Source organism: Neofelis nebulosa, chromosome 5, assembly GCF_028018385.1.
Source record: "Neofelis nebulosa isolate mNeoNeb1 chromosome 5, mNeoNeb1.pri, whole genome shotgun sequence".
In the NCBI taxonomy this organism is placed as follows: Eukaryota; Metazoa; Chordata; class Mammalia; order Carnivora; family Felidae; genus Neofelis; species Neofelis nebulosa.
Window position 1 is genome coordinate 72,753,073 of NC_080786.1, and position 19,984 is coordinate 72,773,056.

At 35.3% G+C, this 19,984-nt stretch overlaps 1 protein-coding gene across 1 annotated transcript in view; it reads right to left on the reverse strand.

The window, feature by feature from the left end:
* Nucleotides 1-954: 954 nt before the first annotated feature.
* The window catches only part of CCDC39 (coiled-coil domain containing 39), a 50,194-nt gene continuing 31,164 nt past the window's right edge, over nucleotides 955-19,984 (reverse strand). Inside the window, exons 14-20 of the mRNA XM_058730576.1 lie at nucleotides 8,855-8,978; nucleotides 5,164-5,323; nucleotides 4,640-4,746; nucleotides 3,989-4,129; nucleotides 3,659-3,838; nucleotides 3,428-3,513; nucleotides 955-2,278 (exon numbers count right to left, since the gene is read on the reverse strand). Of these exons, the coding sequence (XP_058586559.1) occupies nucleotides 2,122-2,278; nucleotides 3,428-3,513; nucleotides 3,659-3,838; nucleotides 3,989-4,129; nucleotides 4,640-4,746; nucleotides 5,164-5,323; nucleotides 8,855-8,978 (955 nt within the window). The 3' untranslated portion in view covers nucleotides 955-2,121. The remainder of the gene's footprint in view (nucleotides 2,279-3,427; nucleotides 3,514-3,658; nucleotides 3,839-3,988; nucleotides 4,130-4,639; nucleotides 4,747-5,163; nucleotides 5,324-8,854; nucleotides 8,979-19,984) is intronic.

The following is a 19,984-nucleotide window of genomic DNA, read 5'->3' on the forward strand; positions in this document are numbered from 1 at the left end:
CCTAATGAAAAAGCTACAGTTGTTTTGCAATGGAATAAAGAAAAACTGGTCAAAAATCATGGTTGATAGCAGTAGAAAGTTTACTCATGCATTCATCTTTGTACAAGAAACTCATCTTAAAAGAGTCCGGTTCTTTCTGTGTACCTCCTTTATCATCCATACATAGTCCTACATAGTGGTTTTTGTAAAGCATGAAAACTATCTCTTAAATAGTCTTTGACCTTTAGGAATTGCTAGTACATCTTCAGTATTTTACTTAAACCATTTTATTTACTTGTCAAGAATTGCTAGTGATTATCTTTAGCAGTTTTTCTCCTTATTATGTCTGTAGTTGCACACCCAGTCTGTGTCTCGACTTAATAAGTAAATTTCTAACACAATATATGGAAGTTAACTCCAGATTTGGAGTTAATGGGGTTGATCCCTGTGTCACCATTTAGCATTATTAAACACATGAGGCTGGAACTGTTACTTTATTTAGGAGTTAAATGTAGGCTTGTATGCTGACCTAGAACCTAACCATCCCACAAATACTGTGCTTGCCTTTGGGTGGTGACTCAACAGGTAGAAGTTATTGTGCAGCTTGTGTCAGGCCCTGTACATTTTGCATATATTTGACTATTTTAATAAATGTGATGTAGGTAACTGTTACTGTCTCAGTATTACAAATAAGGAAAAAAGAAGTAACTTCTCCAAGATCACAGAGCTAGTAAGACAATCCCTTCCTCCTTAGAAGACAGTGTTGAATATTGAAATGCAAGTTGTAATTTACAAAGTAATTTAGGGCAGAGAATAAGAACTAGTGAACACACAAAGTGACCATAAAATTAATCCGTTTTTAGGTCTCCTGAATCTCACGCATTTACAACCATGTTTTACAAAAAAATTATTCATTGGACTTGGCTATTCCGTTTCCTGGCTATTTCTAAAAATAATAATAAAATATTCAAATAATGATCAGGAAAGACAGGTTTATTGCCACTACTACCTTTCAAAAGGAACTGCAAATGACACTTTTAAACAATGACAACTGTCATAACAAATACTTTCTCCCAAGGTTTGAAGGAGAAATACTCCATTAAAGTACATAGATTCTAATACATTTATTTAAAAGCCAGTTTTATAACATAATCATACTCCACACTGTTTCAAGAGTTCAGAGTGTTGGGCACATGGTATATAATAAGATATAAATTGAATAACTCTAAATCTGGTATTACACCTCCACTGTAAATATATGGAGTTCCTATTGCAAATCAAATCATACCTAGCTCTCGTTTATTAAATCAAGAAAGTCTTGGGAAAAAAACGTCTTGAAAATACATTATTATTCTTTATGCTTGGTTGTATATTGAGAGCAAAATGTTTAATGTGTTTGACTTCTTTCAAGATCAAAGTGGAGTAATTCCTAGGAACTTAAATATTTTTATTGATACATAGTGCTATCTCTTTTCCTATTAATTGTTTTCTTGGAGGGGGGAGAGTAAATGCTATTTTTTTGGTTAAAAATTTTAGAATCATACCAAAAGAATAAACTAACAGACTTCTCCCCCAGAAGTCCAAGAAACCTGTTTCTTTGAATAAAGAAAACCTAACTTCAGGATTTTCTAGGGTAAGTAAGAATTTTAGTATTATAAACTATTCATAGACAGTGATTCTTCATAAATTGCCTGAAAGATTGTTACATTACAATTGAATGTAGTTTCATGGCTAGTGTGAAATAATGAAGCAAACTATTTTCTAATGTAACAAACATCAAAAGAACAGTGAAAAACAATTTTATCTATGCTTATAGAACATGTGGCATTGTTAAGAATCTGCTATTGCTGCTTTCCTTCTCTGTGAAGAAAACAGTGTGGCAAAAGCTAAGAAAATTAAATGTTTCTTTGGCTTATTTGGACCTAAATTCCTTGACTTTTTTTTTTTTTTTTAAACAGCTTTCACATCTTCCACTGGATTAAACTTTGGTGTAGTCATTATGTATTTCTAAACATGATTTTGTTAGGCCTCGATTATAACATTACACAGCACCCAAAAGCATAGGGGAGATTCACTATTTTTGAAGTAAGATTTTTGTTTTTGTTTTTGTGTTTACAACTTCTACAAAAGAGATTAAGATGTTTATTTGCTGCCTTTTTTGTTTTTACCATTACTAGAAATGTTGGTAGCACTTGGCCTATTACTTGTGTTACCAATTCCTGGAGAAGAGTCTGGGAAGTTCAGCTCTAATACTTTAACTGAAGTCTGAGAAGCAGAAGTACTTGTACTTCTGGATGATCTAGAGGGAAAAAAAGCATGATTTTAAATTCAAATTTTGTATCAGTAGAGACCCCCTAACTAATAGCAAATGATACCATAGTCCCACAAGAAAATAAAGAGATCAAAAAGTATATATTCTTAATAGTACTACTAAATTTTAAAAGCATAACCATTAAAAAAATTAGTTCCAAGAAAAAAAGGCAAGAATACAGTTTCAACTAGTTCAACAAATCTGAGAAAAATATTTTCAACTATAATCATTTTAGAAGTGGAGTCATTAAGCATTAAAGGTTTTGCAAAAGTCCTTATGCATAAAAGATAAAGCGAGAGCCATGGGAATTTTGGTGCTGGCAAGAGTGACCATAATAATATGTAACTGAAGATAGAAGAAAATGCGAGTCCTATTGACAGGATAAAGCGATGGGGTCGTTTGAAAAGCATAACCAGCTATATGATTCTGAAATGCTAAGTTTTAAAAATATGAAAGTACAGCAATGTTCAGGGTGACTGCTTCCCATGTTTATGTAGAAACAGTTTTGTTTTACTTCAAACAACGTTTTAGGATGTCCCTTTTAGGATGTCCCTTTTTGTGAAAGCTCTATGGCAACTAATGAAAAGCAAATGGTTACTGAGTGTAGGAGATTAGGAATTTTAAAATTAGGATTATCATTAACTTCATTTTGTCAGCAAAGTACAGGAGTGTTGGTTAAACATCTATCTACCTGATAGAATTCTGGATAAAACTAAACTGCCAAAGTAAAGAATCATTTCCTTGTTAGGAAAATAAAGCAGGAAAAACAAAGTAAAATTCTGACAACTTAAAAATTTATAACGTGGTTCCAATAATAAAAATCATTCCATATGTTGTACATCTAAGTTATCTTTTTGTGGTTTAGAAAATTCCCCTACTCAGGGTTGACCATGCAAGACGTAACCTCCAGAATTCCATACTTTATACTATTGCAGTAGCTGCTAGTCACAAAGCACTCCATGCCCGAATAGAAACTGACATCAGACAGAAATCAGAAGAGTCTTATCCTCCTAGCTGTTTTCTGCATGTGACACTGACATAGTGGGTAAGGGTCAGGAGAGCACTGGCAGTTCCAATCACTCTGTGTTTGCATAGGTTAGAGGATTATTAACAGGTGGTTTCTAAGCCTCCACTTACCTTGCTGACAACAGTGAAGTCTGTGAAGGTGATCTAGAAGTCTGGCGACTACCTTTACTACCAGCTGTAGGTAGTTCTAAACCATTCTGGAAGAATATTCAACAGCGATAATTAGTACCACTGCATTTTCAGAAGAATATTTTTAGTTAGACCTCACTTTATGATAAATGCCATAAACTTTATTTCATGAAGTGTTTAAAAAATATTTTAACTAGAAGGTACTGTTACTACCTGCTGAAAGTATGTTTGAAGGATAATATGGATTTCAGCATTTTCTTCAGTGACCTTGACTAGCATTTCATCAATGATCTTGTGGAAGTGTTTCACTTCACGAAGTTTAATGTCTTGTTCTTCTAGTGTTTCATCTTTTGTGTCTTTCAAAAGTCGGATTTCCCTGGTGAGTTTTGCACACTGTTGGTCAATAGTGGTCAATTATTACTTAAACCTATTTTCCAGAGCTTAGTATTTTTTGATGGATGGATGAAGGAGGATTTGGAGTTACCATTTGTAACTCCAAAGCATACAAATATCAAAGATCAGTTTTTAAAAAGACAGTGATACCTGTTTAGTTACTCTCTCTAATTTTGGCTTCTGCTCCCCAGTTTCTTTATGTAGCTGAGATGAAAAAGCCTGCTTCTCTGATAATTTTTCTTTGACATTATTTGTTAAGTGCTCTATAACTTCTAAAGTATTTTCCATGCTCTGCAGAAAATAAAGTGTTAACATACTTATTGGTTAGAATCAATAACTTACAACTTGCCAATTTTCAAGTATTCATTTAATTTTAATTCATTTGTTTTTATATAAAGCTTGCTTACCAAACACATTGTTTTCTCTTTCAGTGATGTGGTTTAGTAACTACTTTCTACTAGATTATTTTTATCTTTCAAATTTTGTTTAAGGATCAATCTTTAAGGTGATCTTTAAGGAACTGAATGAAATAAAAATTTATTAAATAAAATTTAATGGATAATTACCTATAGTTCATCAGCTAATTAAGAAGTCATTATCAGCAGTCCATCCTGTGCTGAGTATTGTGGTTTTAATGTATTTAACACTTTGGTCACTTATTTTTCTCATTCAAATGAGACTTTTACTCTCTATTTCTCTAAACAAATTGTCTTCTTTGTACAAGATAACAAGATAGTAGGTGTAATAATAATGATAGTTAACTTTTACTAAGGACTTATTACTAAAGTGTGTAGAATTTACCTGGATATCTTCCTGTAGTTCCCTGATTTGTCTTTGTTTGTATCTGTATTTTTCATCAATAGCTCTTTTTTGTTCTTCTAGTTGGATTTTTAGTTCATACTCATCACCTAGAATTAGAGAATTCTTAAATTTTTAACATGCTGTGTAGAAAGCAAGCTTCAATCTTCTATCTATTAAACTTTTAACATTTTTTGTTATAGGAGGTTAAATTCCTTATGTCTATTCATTGAAAATAATATGGTCATGTAGTAGCCATTCTTGTTTTGTCAACATAGCCAATATGCTGCCATTTTCTTCACATTTGAAATTAATTCCCTAGAAAAGTGAGAATTCAATATCACTAGAATAATGGAAATAACACCTTAGCCCTTATTTTAAAGAGGGGGAGGTGATTAGTTTTTCTGATTCCGTCAAACATGGTACATTCTTGTTTTCCTTGTCTCACAGTGTTCCTCTTTTTAAAATAAATAGCTACAGCTTTAATTGCATATATTCATATAAAATTTTTAATAACTCCCACATACTAGATGGAGTCACTTTTTTAAAAGACTGTTTATAGTTGTTGTTGCAACTTCTCAGCACTTGTAAGGTGTTTTCTAGAGCATAGATTTCTTTTTCAGCTTTGTTGATCTTAGCATCCAAACTGTCACCTTCTCTTTGAAGTTCTTCTTTTTCTTGAGCAGCCTATGAAATACAGAATAGAACTGATTGAATAAAATTATTTACTATGGGGGAGAGTGTCTGTTTTCAGGGCAAGAAATAGTTTACTCACAACAATACCAATTTACCTTGGGGCCTACATGTAGCATCAAGCATTTATTTCTTGCACTTGATTTAGAGTAGAACACTAAATCCCTAAGACATTTAAAATATAGCACATAGGATACAAACTGTGATGGAAGTGTAGTAACTAACCAAAGCTTGCATTAAGACTTTCCAACAAAAATTACCAGAAAGCGGGTATAAACTTTAGTGGAGATAGGGTTAACTTGGAGGTGGCTTCAGACTAGATATTCAATAAGGAGAATGTATGTTTCTGGCCTGAAAGAGGCTTAGGAATACTTTCTCATTTTAAGTCAGGAATAAAAGAGGTGAGCAGGGTACACCTAGGAAAGTAAATGCTTAGTATTTCCAACCCAGGATTTCAACATCTTTGAACAGTTAAGTAAAATTAAAATCAGAGTACTCACTTCAATAGCACATATTAAACTCAGAATAGAAAAAGTTAGCATGACATCTGTACAAGAATAACATGCAAGTTTGTGAAGCATTCCATATCTTTAAAAGAAACACTGCATGATTCTACTTACATGAGATGCCTATTATAGTCAAATTCACACACAGAAGGTTGCATGGTGGTTGCCAGGGGTTGAGGGGAGGGAAAAACTGTGACTCTGTGTTTAACGGGTAGAGAGTTTGGGAAGATGAAAAAGTTCTGGAGATGGATGTTGGTGTTGGTTGCACAACAGTGGGAATGTACTTAATACCAATGAACTGCACACTTAAAAAATTGTTAAAGTGGCCAATTTTAAGTGTATTTTACCATATTTTAAAAATAAATTTTAAAAATTAGAGAAAGATAATTGCTAAAAGTGGCTGGGAAAAAATACAGTCTATAAATTGCTGAAAACCAAAAATTCCTCAGTAGTAGACCTATTCAGTGACTTTTCCAGCTTAACTCTGTCACTGGGCTAGGCTGTCAAGAGTTGAATCCAAAAAGTTTCAAAGAATTTCCCTAAATAAAGGTTGACAGGGATAGTACATATATATTAAAAAGTGCCAAAAGACATCTTTAATCAAAATCAACTAATAATTTCATTTGTTAATTTATTCAATCCCTACGTATGTGTATTTAAACCAGAAAGTGGTCATTTAAAAAATTACTGGTAATTCCTTAACTCTTAACATTTTCACTTGTATTTATTATGCTTCAAAATATGTTACACATTTTTGTAGTAAAAAGTACATAATAAAAAATAAAGCTTAGAAAAAGTTCTTAGATAAATTATAATTCCAGTACATAGAGTATAGAATTAGCAAGTTTTTTTATTTGAAAAATACTGTAGTGGGAGAAAGCTAGAATGAATCAAAACAGCTAGATTTTAGTTTTGGGTTTCCCACAAGTGAGTTGAGTAACAATTCACTTTCCTTCTCCAAGTTCAGTTTCTTTATTTGTCAAACAAAGGTGCTGAGTTTGTACATTTATACATATTTTCTGATCTAATTCCATATATACCTTAAACTTCTAGAAACTCCATGATCCTTTTTGGCTCTAAGAGAATAGAGAACGTATACCTTTTATTGTAGATTTAGAAAGCTGATATTAGGGTGAAATTTTTATTTACTCCTTTCTGTCAGCATTTTAAAGCATATTCTAGTAATTTCATTTTCTAATAGTTTCATTAAATTGTGGTCAGAGTTGAGCTGTTTCCTTATAAGGACTATGTAAGATACATTGAGTTTAGTTACAAAGAAATAGTTTCATTTTTATACATCTGGCACATGTAAGTGTTAAGAGTAAAACATTTAAATATGCTATACAATGAAACATGGAATAATGTGGCAAGCTGTGGACCCTGGAGAGGATGGAAAGTGGAGTGGCATTAGGAAACTGGGAAGGTAACTGATCACCTCTATTCATCTTATATATCCCTTATAGTGACATTTATCTAGCAACTTCACTGTGAACAGAAGGCATATACTCTTTTCCTCAAAAAATTTGCCTGTTTTCCTGAAAAATGGATGCATTATTACCACCATCATCATCACAGCAATAAAAATAATGACAGCTAACATTTACTGAGGGCTCATTTTACTCCAGGCACTGTTTAAGAGCTTTACATATATTTCTTCATTTACTTCTCACAGCAAAAGTAATAATATCCTCATTTTGCAAGTGAGGGAACTAAGCACCCCAAATGATTAAATAAATTATTCAAGGTCACTTGATGATGGAGGCACTCTTAACACCAGTGCTTTTAGGTAACTCATCACAGCCCTTGTTAAAAGAGAAACTTAACTGGAATTGCAACATCTACCTTCTTCCCAACACTGAACAGACTAGAGCCTACCCTTCACCCCTCAGGGACTCTCAAAACCAGAGAGGAGGAAAGTCTCATTAGTATAGGGCAGAAGCCTCAAGTAATACAGACTGATGAGTTACAAGAAGGGGTTGACAGCTGGGACTCCTTTCTCATATAGGTGGAACTTCCTGAGGCAAAGTGGCAGGCATATCCTACTCCATGCGTCTGTTAAAAGCATGCTCAAAGAAGGGCTATAGAAGGAAACTTGGAAGATTAAATACAACTCAAAGGAAAGGGAACATCCATCCATGAGGGCCATCCTCTAAAGGTGTGAATTGGGAGATGTTCTCACTCCTATCAGTGTATGATAGAGGAAAAATGAATTAAATTATCCATTCCCTTTTAGTGTCTTGAGTAACTTCCCAGACCTCTGTGTAAGGTAAATCACACCTATTCAGGGTATTTTCTACATGGGAAAGATGAATATAGCAGTACTCAGGGAAATGCATCCGATTTCTGATCACTTCTCCATTTCTCCTTATGGGTTACTAGGTAAAGATAACCATGAAATGGCAGACAACTCTCAAACATCAGAACAGAGCAGATTCACCTGATGTGTCTGTCTCCCATCTAACATGAAGGCAAAGGAACAGTCCTCTTGCTCTCTGGATATCTGCCTTACCAGAGCTGCAGTGGTAAATTGGAGAGTAAGATTCAAAGGTGGTGTAGCTCCAGGGGATGATGTGGTCTAGGATATAGCCATATGAGCAGATAGCTATGGGGAAGTAAAGCTTTGAGCCTGAGGTGTTGAACAGGTTGTTACATGGGTGTTTATTAAAGACATGCAGGTCTTAGGATAAAACAGATTATAAATCTTGAATAAATGAGGGAAAATGACATGACACAAATGATAGCCAAAAAAAAAAAAAAAGTATCAAAGAGTCGTCCAGACCCCTCTTTGACCTCATGGAATCAAGGTGTATAAAAATAATACCTTCAGTACCTCCACCTAACCACTAATGTTTTATAGCTCTAGTAGCTATGAGTGCGCCATGAAATTTGAAATTGCATGGCAAAAAAAACCAAAACACAAAAAACAATGACATTTTGGTTATTAACAAAGAGCTGGCAAGATACTTGCCAGTACAAAAGATACTTCACTATATCACAACTATGAATCGATTAAGATTACCTTTATTACATAATAGGCCTGTGTTTTCTCCTCTTCTCCTTCAGGAGGCAGCATAACAACAGTAAGGATTTCATATCTGTTCTTCAGCTTATCAATTTTACTTAGCCTCTCATGAAACTCAGCACTAAAATGGAAAGAAAAAGAAAAATTAAGCACTGAAAAACAACGTACTTTTTTAAAAAGGACTACAGTATTCTTATATAAGACATTTGTATTACTACTGAATTCAAACAGGTTAAATGTGTTCTTTCTTTTCAATTTATAATTAGTGGGAAGGTCTCAGGCTTCACCCTATTTGAAAGCTAAGAAGTTAGCCTGCCGTGGTTTCATGGATGTTGGCATGGATGGTGGCACAAGATTCCTAGGTCAGAGAAAAAGGACTTTATCATTTATGGCATACCAAGCAGCATGAGATTCCTGCTTGCAGTGCTCTTGAAATCCCATGAAGCTGAGAAGGGGCTCAAATGGATGCTACACACACCACAGGTTTATATCACAGCTGAGAAACCTCAAGCTAGGTAAGCCAAATATTTTATAATGGAAACTAAGCCAATATATTCAATATTTACTCCACAGGGAGGATACTGCCTCTAGCTTCTGAAGCTATTTGGTGTCCTGCTGGAAGCCGAGCTATCCCAGCCTGATGGCAAGGCCCAGGCTGTGGACGGATTGGTGACTGCAAGGCGGCCCACCAACAGTACTTGTACTCCCGCTTTTAGGTAATTTGGCCTTAATAAAAGTACCTGGGGTATTGTCTGTTGGAGAATTGCCCTTGACAGGCCCCCTGGGAAAAGAACCATTAGGAAAGAAAATAAGGTTCTGCAAGAAATTGTGCGGCCTTACATTTAGCCCTTGCCATCCCCTATGGAGACTCCTCTACTTACAGGAAGGATAACCTCATGCATTTGCCAGCAAAGAGGGCCTGTAAAGAAGAGACATATGGATTTGAAAGCCCCACTCCAGCACCTAAGGAGTGTATCTCTGGGTACAGGTGACTTCAACTCCTAGGCCCACCTGGCCCCCAGAGGCATTCCAGATGATGACTGAACCTAGTCAGTTAAGGTACAGAATGCTTCATTGGTTCCTAGGTGCATTGTCTCTCTGAGAATGTATGAGGCATGGGTTTCTAAGGCTTTTTCGGCCCCTTCCTGGCACCTCGGACCGAGGCAAACACATTGTTCTTCTGGCTTCAAGTGGTTCAGGAAAAAACAACCAGGAAGTCATGTCCCTGTAACTGTTCCACTTGAGGTGTTGAGAGATAGATGACCTTTCATGAAAACAGCAAAGCAAATGCTTTATAACTATAAGATTATAGATAAACGCAGGTCCATAATGGAATAATGTAAGAGATTAATCAATAATCAAAGGGCGGGACATTACGAGAAAATCGCCATGTTATTTCTTAAAGGTTGATTCCACATAGGAACATTTTCGAAATTAGGTCAAAACATAGATGACATATGCTACAAGGAAATCACTAGACAATATAATGCCACGTTTGCTACAATAAATCGGCCAATTCAACACACTGCTGTTGTCTGTGTCCATTTTATTTTTGTTTTGTTTTGTTTTCACTTTTTCGCTGATGCCATTCATCCTTCAGGAACCCCTGGTTGCTGGAGCTGGTCTCCGGCACTATCCGAACATCTTTTAGAAGATAGTTTAATGGAAATCAAAACCACAATATCACTTCACAGCCTCAGGATAGCATACTGCATGATTCCATTTATATGAAGTATCTAAAGCAGTCAAATTCACATAGAAAGAATGGTGGTTACCAAGGGCTGAAGGTAGGAGGAAATGCAAGCTTAGTGTGTAGAGCATATAGGTTCCAGTTTTAGAAAATGAAAGAGTTCTGGAGATCTGACACAACAATGTGAATATTAAAGATATATTAAGCACTGAACTGTACACTTAAAAATGGTTAAGATGGTATATTTGATATGTTTTTTACCAAGATTTTTTAAAGATAGTCCAGAACAGGAAACTTAGTACCGTTCCTTGCAAGGCATACAGAAATATGAGAAACCCACGAAGAATTGTCTCCCAAGATTTAGAATTTTTATATGCTGATTATTTTTTCCTTTTATTCCAGTAAATTCCTATTTTATGAACTTTTTGAAACTTATTTTATAATAATACTAATAATGCTAATATTTGCATGGCAACATGAAGAATGACTCATTTGCCTACTACAACATCATGAAGGTGCACCATCTAACCATGGCAAACAGAGATCTTCAACCTACCACTTTTCTTACTCTTAAAGAAAGTTGGTGGTAAAATACATTAAGTGACAGAAGTCACAGCTTTGCAGTAACAGTACTACTGCTGTATTATCAAAAAATATTCATTCATCCTTTGTATAACTTGCCTTCCAGCTTAAGATGGTGGACTGAGTACAAGTATATCTCTCCTTCCTAAAATGTTAAAGAATAAAGGGAAAAAACCCACCACAGCTCTGGGAACAAGAAAGACACATTTTGTCATGAATTCATGAAAAAAATGAGAAACAAATGGGATATGACTGGCATGGGGGGGAAATGGAGATATGTACAGAAGATTAATGCAGAAGTAAGAGCCATGTTTCACCAGGGTGCCTAGGTGACTCAGTCATTTAAACATCCAACTTCAGCTCAGGTCATGATCTTGTGGTTCATGGGTTCAAGCCCCACATCAGGCTCTGTGCTGACAGCTCAGTGCCTGGAGCCTGCTTCCAGATTCTGTGTCTCCCTCTCTCTCTGGCCCTTCCCTGCTCACACTCTGTCTCTGTCTAAAATAAGTAAACATTTAAAAAGTTAAAAAAAAAAAAAAAAAGAGCTATGTTTCACCAAAGAAGTGTGGAGAAAATTCAAGCCCAGAAATAAGAAAAAGAGCAAGAATGATCTCTGAGGCCATTTATTAAAGTAATTAATAAAAGGATTGCTACAGAACATTTGGGCCACTCTCCTCAACCCCTCAAAGTATACAGAAATGCTGGCAGGAATTATTTATGCTCCAATGAGAACCTCCCAAATTACGAAAGTTCCTAGCATTGTATGTTGGAGCTGGAGAGAAAAGTAAAAAAGAACATGATGTAATCCCAGGCCCCCAAGAAAGTGGAGGTTATTAAAAAACAAAGTTCCATCCATAAAGAATATAAAGTCTTTATCACCCAAAATAAACTCCTTCAGGGAAAAACTCCTTATGACCCTTAAGGGACAGATTAGCCCAGCACCTACGAGCAGTCCTCCCTTTACAGGAGAGACCAGCTGGAAAAAAAAGATCTACCTAATTGCAGAAGACACACATACCAGCTAACTATATCAATCGTCATGATTATTAATTAAACACTTGTTAATAAATATAACAGAAAGCCAAAGACTATCAGACATTTTGGGAAGTTAACGGGATAAATGAAAAGAACAAAATGAGCAAACACAGAACATACCCTAGGAGATACAAAAATAATGCATGGGACAAAAGAGAACTTTCAAAGTATCCCAGTGTCTCCAAAAGATGAGAGAATTTGGATCCAAAACTATCCATAAAGCAAGAATGGGCTAGTATGAAAAGAAAGGACCAATGAAGGAACAAAAATCCTTGCAAATAGTTTTCCCTTTTCAATTTAATTGTAGTAAATAAGAAAGATTAAATCAGTGATCTAGAGAGAAAGAGGAGGAGGGGCAGAGAATGAAGAGCAGGCAAAAAGGAAGTGGAGAGGGAGACAGAGAATGAGACTATCTTTAAAAGTAGAATAAAAAGAACAGAAATTTTAAAATGAGAGTAAAATTAAGAAATCCAGAAGACAGATCTAAGAAGACCGATATCCACTAAAAATGAGCCAACAAATCAGAAAACAGAGTAGTATGAGAAAAAAATTAGAGAACTAGTAGAAAAATATTTTCCTGACCTGAAGAAAAGCATTAATGAAGTAATTGAAAGAGTTCACCAAAATTCAAACAAGAAAAATGAAAAAACAAAAATAAAAAATGAAAAGAACCACCCAGACACATAGGGAAATTCTTAAACCCTAAGGATAAAAAGAGTGTCCCAAACCTATTCAGAAAGCAAACAAAAACCAGACACCATACAAAATAAAATGAATTAGTCTGAATCAGACCTCTCATAAACAACACTATCATCTAGAAGAATACAAAACAATGCTTTCAAAGTTCAACTGTAATTTAAATATGAGTAGAATAAATATGTTTTAAACATGCAAGAACTCAAAAATTTCAGAAAACATCAATTCTGGAAAATAATTCAAAACATACTCCAGAGAAATGAAATGAGAATCCAGAAAATAGGATGACAAAGGATACATGAAAGAATATTAAATCAAAAAAAGTATATAGCTACATTGAAATTCTTGCTGGCAACTGTACAGTTTAATGCAAGTTATGACAAAGGAGTTCTATAAAAATAGAGACATAATATTAAAAACAATAAATAACAACCTGAAACTATAATTGGTGATTTCCACAATACGTGAAAGTTGGAGAGAGGAAATATAGCAATAAAAGATGCTAAGGTCTTATCTCTTTTATGAATGAAAAAAATCAGAGGCTAATTAATCTTCAGTATTCACAGAGAAATGGGAAGGTTAAAGTTTCTTTTGAATTTAAGAATAACCAACAAAAATATTAAAATTAGAATGTACATATTCCAAACAATAAAAGAGGAAACAAAGGAAAAACAAAATTCAGTAAAGCCAATGAAAGACAGGGAAGACAAAAAGAATACCTATCATATGATCCACTTCTAGGTATTTACTCAAGAGAAAAGGAAGTATATATTCATACCAAGAAAACATATATTCATAAAGCCTAATCTGTAATAGCCAAAACAAGAAATAACTCAAATGTTCATCAATAGGTAAATGTACACATAAATTGGGGTAGATGTGTGCAATGGAATATGAACTATTCAGTGATAAAAATCTAGGGTCAGCAAAACATCCTGCCTGCCCCTGAGCAAAGAATGGCTTTTACATTTTTAAATGTAAAGTTATTCCAAAAAAATTGAGAGGAAAATTATACTTCATGAAAAGTAAAAATTCTAGGAAATTCAAACTTCAGCATCCAAAAGTTTTATTGAAACACATCCACGCTCATTTATTTTCTTAGTATCTATAGCTGCTTTCACTCTACAATGACAGAGTTGTTGCAACAGAGACCACATGGCCCACAAAACCTAGAATATTTACTATTTAGCCCTTAAAGAAAAAAATTGTGTGAGATAGCTAACTTGTTTTAGCCTTCAAGATGAAAATTATAATTAGCTAACCATCACTCTCACAAAGTTAAAGAACATCAAAATAAACCCACAAAGATAGAAGAAAAAAAATCATAAATGTGACAGCAGCAACTAATAAAATAGAAAATGAATTCACAATAGAAAAAAATCGAGAAACATTTCTTTTTCAAACAGTAATAACATTCATTAACTATAAGAAAGATGATTCCTCCTAAAACAGAGAAGTCACAAATAACCATTACCAGGAATGAAAAGCTACAAACACTATAGCTATTAAAAAATAATAAAAATCTGGGCGCCTGGGTGGCAAAGTGTCTGACTTCGGCTCAGGTCATGGTCTCACAGTTTGTGAGTTCAAGCCCCATGTTGGGCTCTGTGCTGACAACTCAGAGCCTGGAGCCTGCTTCAGATTCTGTGTCTCCCTCTCCCTCTGCCCCCTTCACCACTCACACTCTATCTCTCTCTCTCAAAAATAAATATTAAAAAAATTTTTTAAATAATAATAAAATGATACAGCGAACGCTTTGTGGCAATAACTGAAAATTTAGATGAAATGGAAATTTTTCCTAGGGAAAAATATAATTTACTAAAACTGACTCAAGAATAAATAAAAAATACGCACTGTCCTATAGTCAATAAATAAATTGAACCAAAAGTTTAAAATCTTTTTAAAAAAAGGCCTCCAATGGCTTTACTGGTAAGATCTTTGAAAATTCAAGAAAGATATAATTCTACTCTTTCACAGCCTTATCCAGACTATAGAAAAATAAGAAACACACAAAATTATTTTCTGAAAGCCAGCATAACCTTAATAATCTGATGATTTGACAAGGGCAATAGAGAAAGGAGAATTATAACCATGGATGCAATAATTGTGTACAAATGTTACCAAACAAAATCTAGATATATACAAAATGTAGTATGTGGCAGACAAGTTTTGTTTATTCCAGGAATGTAATGTTGTTTGAACTTTGAAAAAGCAATCAGTATATTTAATTATATTAACAGACTAAAGGAGCTACATCATATCAATGAATGCAGGAAAAGCACATAACAAAAGTCAACATCCACTTTTGATGAAACAAAATAACCTCTTAGCAATGAATGAAAATAGATGGGTGCTCCCATAATCTTCTAACGAGTATTTTTTTTAATTCTACAATTCATACTTAATGATAAAGCAATGAACATTTTGCCTTCAAAATCAGGCACAAGACAAGGGGACCTGCAGTCACCACTGCTAGTCAGCACTGACCTAAAGGTTAGATAACAAGGGCAGTGAGTCAAGAGAAAGAGAAGTTATAAGACTGTAAAGGGAGACACAAAACTGTCACTGCAAATGATGTGAATGAAATACCTAGAAATCAGAATCTACAGATCAACTATCAGAATTAATAAAAGTTTAAGCAAGTTGCTGGATTCTTAATACACAGAAATCAACTGTATTTCTTATAATGTCAGCAACAAACCAAAAATGAAATAATTTAAAAGGAGATAACATTGACAGAAACATTTTTAAAAACAGCACGTAGCTAGGAATAAATCTTTTTTTATAAAATATATGCAAAACCTCTAAAATGTTTCAATAAATGCAGCTATTGGGTATCCATAAAGGAAAACATGTTATTGAACTCTTAACACAAACCATACACAAAAATCAGTTCCAAGAGAATTAGTGATCTCATTGTAAAAAGGATGATCTAAAGAATGAAGGGTGAGTCAAAGGAAAGAGAGAAGAGGGAGAGGCCAAGACGTTGGAAGAGCATGGAAGTTTATTTTGCATCTTTCATCCCTGAAATTCAGCCAGATCAACATTAAACCATCTTGCATACCTACAAAACTTATTTGAGGATTAAGAAAACAATATGCAAAACTTGAACCACAGAACTTGACAGGTTACACAGAGAGCTGAACTTGGGGAAAAAGAAGCCGTGGAGGGCAGGGAGCTGTTTTTGCTTATGGAAAGAAGATAGAAATAGGGGGAGAGTATGGAAAATCAACCTCCCCCCCCAAAGCAGCTGGAGAGAAGGTGGAAGAGTGGAAACAGCCCAAAGGACTAAACAAAAAAGGGAGAAAGGAGAGGGTTTAACTTTCATTAAGACTTTATAAACAAGGGGAGTGCAGAGTCTGAAACTTCACAGCTGGATAGGTGGTAGTGCTCTGGTGGGAAGGGCAAATCCTCAGGAACACAGAGAGGTCCAAGGGGTCCTCAGGCCACACAGGGAGTGGCAGTTCTTCTGCTGGGAGGACATTTGGTAGAGACTGTGCAGCCTCCCCACAGGCAAAGGCCCTAGAGAATAACCACATTCACTGTTGCTGGAACAAGGACGTTAAGGGTGAATCCTGGCACCAGAAGTGCGTTCTGATTTACCATAATCCCTGAAACACTGCTGCTACACGAGTGAGTGAACATTTTCTGGGGCAGGCTGGCATCCAGCTGCAGTCTCTGGGCATTGGCAGCAGTGCAGTCTCAAGAACATCCCTGGGGGCAAGCCAGCACCCAGCCATTGTTCAGTGAGACCCTCCCCCAGAGGGTCTGAGTGGGTCAAAGCCACGGTCCCTCAGAAGTGAGGGGTTGGGAAATAGAGCCCCATCTGAGATAAAAGTCAGGTGGGAGGTACTGCCTGGCAGCCTGACAGCTTGGTCATGTACAGTATAGAAGTGGGGAGTATATGGAAGACCAAGACAAAGGAGGGGTGCTTGATTGCAGCCGGGAAGAGCACAGAGTTCTGAAACTAGAAACTGAGTAGCTGGGTGATGTCATTTTCAACCCTCCTGGGCATGCACATACACACCTACACATGCCACAACAATCCACCCCAGTAAGCTAAGCAGCGCCATCTAATGGAGAATGGAGCCGTTACACTAAGTCCCACCCTATTGAGCCAACTATGCTCTTGAGGAACACCACAAGTCTCTCCTCTTGCTAAGTTTACAGACTATAAAGTGTTTCATAGTTTGACTTCTAGGGGACACTGGATGTAATTTCAATCATATTTCATTCTGTTTGCTGGTCCATCTATTGTTTTTTTTTTTTCTTTTTCTTTTTCTTTTCTTATTCTTGAATACAGAAAGAGAAAAAATTAATTTTTTTTCATTTTTATTAAAAAGATCTTTCTTTAAATTTTCTCTACTATATTTTTTACTTTTTTGTAAACTTCTTAAATTCTATTTTACTTTCATCATTTTATTTTATCCTGTTTTACTGTATTCATTTTTTCAAATTTTTAAACGTGTTCCTTTGTTTTTTTTTCCTTTTTTTTTTTTTCCTTTTCTTATCTTTCCCTTTTTACTCGAATCTATCAAGCTTCTTTCAACGAGACCAAAATATACCGAGGATCCAGCATCCTTTATTTGACTTTGTGGTTTTGTTTTTAATTAAGAAACTTTTTTTTTTTTTACTTTATTAGTTCCTCTTCTTCCTTCAAAATGACAAAAGGAAGGAATTCACCGTAAAAGAAAGAACGGGAAGAAATGATAGCCAGGGATTAATCAACACAGATACAAGCAAGATGCCTGAACCAGAATTTAGAATCACAATAATAAGAATACTAGCTGGCATTGAAAATAGATTAGAATCCCTTTCCGTGGAGATAAAAGAAGTAAAAGCTACTTAGGATAAAAAAAAATTCTATAACTGAGCTGCATCTCAAATGCAGGCCACAGCGGCAAGGATGGATGAAGGAGAGCAGCAAATCAGCGATATAGAGGACAAACTTATGGAGAACAATGAAGCAGAAAAAAAGCTAGGGAGACTAAGGCAAAAGAGCACGATATAAGAATTAGAGAACTCAGTGACTCCTTAAAAAGGAATAACATGAGAATCTTAGGGGGTCCCAGAAGATGAAGAGAGAGAAAAAGGGGTAGGTTTATGTGAGCATATCATAGCGGAATACTTTCCTAACCTGGGGAAAGGCACAGATATCAAAATCCAGGAAGCACAGAGAACTCCCATTAGATTCAACAAAAACTGACCATCAACAAGGCATATCATAGTCAAATTCACAAAATACTCAGGCAAGGAAAGAATCATGAAAGCAGCAAAGGGAAAAAAGACCTTAACCTATAAGGGAAGACAGATCAGGTTCGCAAGAGACCTATCCACAGAAACTTGGCAGGCCAGAAAGGAGTGGCAGGATACATTGAATGTGCTGAATCAGAAAAAGATATGCAGTGAAGAATTCTTTAGCCAGAAAGGCTGCCAGTCAAAATAGAAGGAGAGATAAAAAGTTTCCCAGACAAAAACTAAAGGAGTTCCTGACCACTAAACCAGTCCTGCAAGAAATTTTAAGGGGGACTCTCTGAGGGGAGAAATAATGAAAAAAAAAAAAAAAAAAAGACCAAAAGCAACAAAGATTAGAAAGGACTAGAGAACACCACCAGAAACTCCAATCTCTACAGGCAACATAATGGCAATAAATTTGTATCTTTCAGTACTCACTATAAATGTCAGTGGACTAAACACTCCAATCAAAAGACATAGGGTAACAGAATGAATAGGAAAACAAGATCCATCTATATGCTGTTTACAAGAGACACATTTTAGACCTAAAGACACCTTCAGATTGAAAGTAAAGGTATGAAGAAGCATCTATCATGCTAATGGTCACCAAAGAAAGCCAGAGTAGCTACACTTATATCAGACAATCTAGGTTTTAAAATAAACACTGTGACAATAAATGAAGAGGGGCATTATATAATAATTAAGGGGTCTATCCACCAAGAAGATCTAACAATTGTAAACATTTATGCTTCAAATGTTTGTGCTTCAAATGTGGAAGCACCCAAATATATAAAGCAATTAATCACAAACATAAAAAAACCCATTGGTAATAATACCATAATAGTAAATGACTTCAACACCCCACTTACAACAATGGACAGATCATCTAAACAGAAAATCAACAAGGAAACAACAGCTTTGAATGGCACAATGGACCGGACTGACTTAACAGATATATTCAGAACATTTCACCCTAAACCAGCAGAATACACATTCTTCTCTAGTGCACATGGAACATTCTCCAGAATAGATCACATACTTGGACAAAAATCAGGCCTCAACAAGTACAAAAAGATTGAGAGCATACTGTGCATATTTTCAAACCATGATGCTATGAAACTCGAAATCAATCACAAGAAATAATTTGGAAAAATAACAAATACTTGGAGACTAAATAACACCTTAATAAAGAATGAATGGGCTAAGCAAGAAGTTAAAGAGGATATTAAAAAGTACATGGAAGCCAATGAAAATAACACCACAGTCCAAAACCTCTGGGACGCAGCAAAGGCAGTCATAAGAGGGAAGTATATAGCAATCCAGGCCTTCCTATAGAAGGAAGAAAGGTCTCAGATACAACCTAACCTTAACATCTTAAAGAGCTGGAAAAGAACAGCAAATAAAACCCAAAACCAGAAGACAGGAAATAATAAAGATTGGAGCAGATATCAATGCTATGGAAACAAACAACAAGAACAACAAACAGTAGAACAGATCAATGAAACCAGAAGGTGGTTCTTTGAAAGAATTAACAAAATTGATAAACCCCTAGCCAGTTTGATCAAAAAGAAAAAGGACCCAAATAAATAAAATCAAGAATGAAAGAGGAGAGATCACAGCCAACACAGCAGAAATACAAACAATAATAAGAGAATATTGTGAGCAATTATATGCCAAATAAAATGGGCAACCTGGAAGAAATGGACAAATTCCTAGAAACATAGAAACTACCAAACCTGAAACAGGAAGACATAGAAAATTTGAACATACCCATAACCAGCAAAGAAACTGAATTACTATTCAAATTATCTACCCCCTTCCCCCCCCCAAAAAAAAAAGCCCAGAGCCAGATGGCTTTCCAGGGGAATTCTACCAAATATTTAAAGAAG